We start from the raw sequence: 6,000 nt of genomic DNA on the forward strand, positions 1-6,000 counted from the left end.
CAATCCTAGCTACACATAGAATCCCCTGGGGAGACTTCACAGCTTATATATATATATACTCGTATGTAATATTTTATCTGAGTTATGCTGCATTTACTACTTCTATTTCTGAATCATTTTATATAGTCTGACCTGGACTAGTATACTGTCTATCTATCTTATCACCTTGGAAAAAGTAGAAAACTAAAGTTACAAACAGTTTAAACCAGTAAAATCTCCTTACTTAGAAATAGCCGAATGTAATCACTTTGGCTTGTATAGAAAAAACTTTTATTGTTAAATTCTTACTGTTAGGCTAAATTTGGCCTCAGCTGCCCTCCATATGGTAAGTCTCTACAAAATCAACTGCAACCTAGCTTGGTAAGTAACCAGACTGAAAATTTAGGTGTATGCTTCTGTAACAAATAGCTGAATGGCAGCCAGCTTCAGCCAATGGCAGGCTGCCACCTGTTCAGACCATGCCAAATCAAATTCGGAGCTGAAACTAGGAAAGCTGTTTCTGTACCTCAGTTCATTTTTCCCAGGATGCATATACCTAGTGCTGAGTCTGTAATCTTAGGATGTTTTAATGAAATGCTTTATTTGGAACACTGTTCCCCCAGACCCCATAATCTGTGTCACACATAATTTTGCTCTTTATTACTGATACCAGTATGAATTATTTACTGCTTGTGGCTAACTTCAAGATTATCTTCAAGATTATTTTAGTGGCACTAAAATACTTAATCCATTACATTTATATAATGAATGTTTTATACCCTGCAAAATGACTTGATATACTTTATCTTCATTGACCTTAACAAAACTTGAGGTGGTATAATCCACTGTAGAGAAGATGAGGTTAAGGTTAGAGGTGCTCAGACTTACCTGAGCTTGGATGGCTGAAATGGATACTTGGACCAAATACTTTTTCTTCAGTGCTCTTTCCGGGGACCCTAATTGCTCCTTTATATGTGATGAGCAGTTAGTGGTCTAGGTTATTTCTCTGGTCTAGACTTTGTCCCTGACAAGTAGTCCTTCCCTTTCTATCAGCGTGTCATGGAATGTGGTCCATGGATCCACCTCTGTCAGAATCTCCTGGAGTCTGTTTAAAGATTTGGGTATCTGGACCCACTAAATGACTAAATTCCAGACCCACTAAATGACAGCATCTCAAATGGGCTCTGGAAATACCTGTTTTAAGCAATTGCTATGGGCGATTTGATTCTCAGGATTGACGGTCTTTTCCTTCTTGTCTCTGAAATGGAAATAGAACTACCTGCAAACTGTCTGGTAGCTCTTGTTAAAGAATGACAAATAGTAGTAGCAGATATATTTTCAGTTCATCGTATAATTGAAAATATAATAGTATTTGGGTCAGATTAAAATGATAGCCCGAGGGACTGTTTAAGTTAGTGTCAGATAAATGCCTCTGCCTTATGTTTAGGAATATTAACTTCTGTGATTGCTAGAGACTATTGGCCACATTAAATTGTAGTTAACTATTGAATGTTTTCCTGGTTAAAAATAAGTATTTAAAAATTCTTTAAATTTCTATTGAAAAGCTATCTCCAAAGTGTTAGCATTATGGAGAGCTATTGAAAAATTTGATCAAAAATTGATCCTAAATTGTCCATTTGTTTATCCCAAAATATGACACCAGTTTGTTTTAAATAATTATGGTAAGTTCTCTCTCTACTCAGGCTTTAAGGTAAGTAGACATGAGGTGATAACATGTATGTTAGTTCCTGACTCATTCCAAGCCAAATCTTCCATTTTTATCCTGTGCAGGTAACATTGTGTTCTAAATGTTAGGGTAGAGTCTTGGCAATTGCACTAGTATTTGGAAAAGGCAAAAACATATCAAATGACCAACATGGCAACTTTTAATGTTTTGAACAGATTTTTGATATTTCCTGGGATCCATATCAGCCAAACAGAGTGGTTAGCTGTGGAGTAAAACATATAAAGGTAAAGTTTTTTGTTTTTCGTTTTTTAATTTTGGTACCTTGAGTGCAAATAATTTTAGGTGTTTATATAGATAATTTGATGTTGAGAGACTGCTTGACTTTTACCCTTTTTTTCTTCAATATAGAGCCCTCTTACCTGTTTCTCTGCTCCTGAAGCAAACTAACATCAGCTGATGGGGCTCTCTCTTAGAAATGCAAAGTAATGACAATCAAGTGAAGTGCTCAGCAGGCGGCTGAAAAGGAAATTTTATGTAAATTAAATATCGAACTGAAAACTCATAATACTTGTGGGATTGCATGTTTTAAAACAGTGCTGATTTTAATGTTGTGAAGTAAGTTTTTCCATTATAATGAATATTTACACATTTGCATGTCAACACTTTGACATGTTACATTCCCTTAAAAGAAAGGTGTCATGTTGCACTCTACAAGGAAATAGAGGAATTCACAGTACAAAGCTATCTGGACCATTGGTTTTTAAACGCCCCAATCTTCCTCTAGACTACTCTCTCATCTGGGTAGGCCCACATTTGCTTCTTATTATTTTGTTCACAAGTAGCAAAATTAACTGCATCAACATGCTTTGCTCTGACATAGCAAAAATTTCTCCTGACCCCTGGGATATGGCCCAGGATCTTCTTTCTCTATAGGATTGTAAATAATAGAAGTTAAAGTCCATGAAAAAGAGTATAAGGATTACCTTCTTGCATAGAGCATGCATGGATTCTGTACAAAAATGGTACATTTCTGTATGAATGAAGATTTTCCTCTAACCAACCCCTCCTATTTTGAAGTTCTTTTAGTCTAGTTTTTCACGATCCTTCCCATTATTCTTACTTGGTTAGAAAGGGACAGATGATAAAATACTCAAAGAAGTATAACAAATACGGAAGACTTACCTAAAGAATGTTACAAAACTCTGCAGAGGAATGTAAAACAATACTTGAATAAATGAAGTGATAATGTTGATTCTAGACATGTCTAAAATTTACAAATGTATCATTTATCTCCAAATTTATATTTGGTAGAAATGCAGTTAAAATCCCTGTTACTTCTGTTTTTACCTGACAGAATTTCCCTTTAAATTATCCTAAATTAATCTGGGAGCATAAAATAATGACAATAACTATGAACTTCGGGATAAAAAAAGAATCATGAAGAGGATATGTACCACTATTTACTAAAGCATAGTAGAATTTAATTTAAATGGTATAAGACTTGGATAAAAAGAAGTAATGCTGAAAAATAGACCTTAATATGTATGACAACTTAGAGTATAATAGCATCTCTAATTGGTAGGCACAAACTTATCAGTTTTTTGGATAAAGCTAATACTTCATACTATACACTAAAACAAAGTCTTTATGGATTAAAGAGGTAAGTTTCAAAAACTTTAAAATAACTAGAGGAATATATAGACAAATGTTTAACTGCTCAAATTGGAGAAAGATTTTTTAAAATGTAAAAGCAAAGACATCATAAGGGATAATACTGATGCAACTGTAGAAATATTAAAACATTCTGTATAATTCCTTGTTTCCACAAAAAGAGGGAAACTGCAAACTAGCAAAAGTATAAGCAGCACACAAAGTAGATAACTGGGTTGTTCTGAAAATGCAAAGACCTCTTGCAAATCTGTAGAATGGACAAAGAACATGGAAAACTGACAAAAATAGAAACACTGTTGGCCAATAGACTTATGAAAACGTTTAAATCTCATTAATAATTAAGGAACACAAATTTAAAAATAACAAAACATTTTAAATATATCAAATTTATGACTAAAAGTACCCTATCTTGGCAAGGATTCCGTGAATGAGCACTCTTAAACCTTGCTGGTAGAGAGGGGTAAGCTGATAATGGTCTTTTGGTCCAGAAATTTGGAAATATTTATCCTTAGAAATGTCAATTATCGTTGATCCAGTAATTTAATATCTTAGAATCTGTCCCAAGCAAATTGTTATAAGTGTGAACCAAGAGCTGACTCATTGCTGAGTAACTGATCAATAGCAAATAACCAAATAGAAGATCTGAAATAAACCAAACAGAAGATCTGAAACCACTTAAGTGTCTCTAGGAAGTTGAATAAAATGTTACATCCATATGATGAAACACTGTACAATCGTTATGTTTTAGATGATTCATTATATTGGGAAATATTCAAAATCTATTATGTGGGGAAGTTCACAGTTGACTTTGTGGGGGGGGTGATGGTGGGATTAGATTTGTGGCTTTTTCTTTAAAAACATTTTTATGTAGGAAGTACATTAGAAGGACATCTCCAAATGTTAAACAGTATCTCTGGGTAGTGGATTGATGGATAATTTTTCCCTTGTATACTTCATTGTAAAATTATTTTACAATAATATATATTCCAAAATAAGAAATTTAAAAATGGAGAACAAAAATTTCAGAGGTTCCACTACTCAAAAGTGTAAGATATTCCACAACACTTTAGAGCTTCATAAACATTTAATAATCCTGTACCAAGCCCTGATGGTGTATATTTTTAATCTAGGAAAACGTCAGCTGAAATCTAGGTACTTTGCTTTGTTAGCAGCAGCTGAAGGCTCCTTCTATGCTTGGTACAGCACACCTGAAAGACCAAAATCTCATTCAGTTTTATATTTGAGTTGGTACTAGATGAAAGAACAAAAACAGACCCTACTTTCAATTTGCTTGAAGTTCAGCCATTAAAACATTAAGACAGACCGTTTTGGAAGAAAGGTAAAATCAAAGCCCTCTATCGATAAAGATGAGATCCCAGCTGGCTTTAGAAGCATGTTGTCAGGATGGAGATGCTGCTTAGGCTGACCCTCGGTGCGTGTGTGAGTTTGGTAGGAAGGATTGGGAGGCAGAACTAGGGGAGGGGTTGCAGTTCTGTCAGGAGTTAAGAGAGGCATTGGTCACCCATGGAAGCGTGGGACTGGGGAGCTGGGATGGCCCATGGCTCGTGGTATGTTCCAAGATTACCAACGTTTTCATCACCAAAGAACCTATTCCATAGTTTTCTTAGGGAACAAATATTTTGAAAGATGGTGGCCACAAAATAAACTAGCCATTGAATCATAGTTTCCTTAGCAATGTTTTATCAGTCAAAGATGTGTTATCTGCCAACATGAGTTTCTGATCAGACTAAAATACGAAAATTGTTTCAGCCATGAGTAAAAAAACATGTGAGTTCATGATGATCCTGATTTCTGTTAGGCTGTGGGGGGTTTCTGGAAATTTGGGACCCTAACTTGGGAGCCATCGTCCATCCTGTACTCAGTGCTGAAGAAACCCAGGACCCTAGAGGGTTAGGTGGGAATTTGACTTTGATTCGTAACTGTTTCCCTCTACTTGACTCTGGGCAACCATTTAATCTCCCTGAGGCTGAATTAATATTGATTCATTCTATCTCAGAGGTCACTACTTCCTGCATTTAAGATAATTACATTAAACAGTATGAAACCCAGTAGGGGCACAATAATGTTAATTTCTTTTTTTTTTTTTTTTTTTTTTGAGACGGAGTCTCGCGCTGTGTCACCCAGGCTGGAGTGCAGTGGCGCAATCTCGGCTCACTGCAAGCTCCGCCTCCCAGGTTCAGGCCATTCTCCTGCCTCAGCCTCCGAGTAGCTGGGACTACAGGCGCCCGCCACCACGCCCGGCTAGTTTTTTGTATTTTTAGTAGAGACGGGGTTTCACCATGTTAGCCAGGATGGTCTCGATCTCCTGACCTCGTGATCCGCCCACCTCAGCCTCCCAAAGTGCTGGGATTACAGGCGTAAGCCACCGTGCCCAGCCTATTTATTTATTTTAAAAATCAATTTCTTTTTTTTCGGGGAGCCTGCTCTCACTGTGTCACCCAGGCTAGAATGCAGCAGTGCAATCATAGCTCACTGCAGCTTGAACTCCTGAGCTCAAGGGATCCTCCCATGTCAGCCTCCCCAGTAGCTGGGACTACAGGCATGCAACACCACACCTGGCTAATTTTTTTGTGTGTATTTTTGGTAGAGACGGGGTTTCACCATGTTAGCCAGGATGGTCTCGATCTCCTGACCTCGTGATC

The 6,000-nt window shown here is 36.8% G+C and overlaps 1 protein-coding gene across 4 annotated transcripts in view; it reads left to right on the top strand.

The window, feature by feature from the left end:
* Nucleotides 1-6,000, top strand: part of EML6 (EMAP like 6) — a 254,910-nt gene that overhangs the window by 100,593 nt on the left and 148,317 nt on the right. For all 4 annotated transcript variants that reach the window (XM_003908660.5, XM_017947530.3, XM_031655162.1 and 1 more), the window contains exon 5: nt 1,882-1,950. In XM_003908660.5, coding sequence (XP_003908709.5) covers nt 1,882-1,950 — 69 coding nt within the window. The remainder of the gene's footprint in view (nt 1-1,881; nt 1,951-6,000) is intronic.

The sequence above is a fragment of the Papio anubis genome, chromosome 14 (genome assembly GCF_008728515.1).
Source record: "Papio anubis isolate 15944 chromosome 14, Panubis1.0, whole genome shotgun sequence".
In the NCBI taxonomy this organism is placed as follows: domain Eukaryota; kingdom Metazoa; phylum Chordata; class Mammalia; order Primates; family Cercopithecidae; genus Papio; species Papio anubis.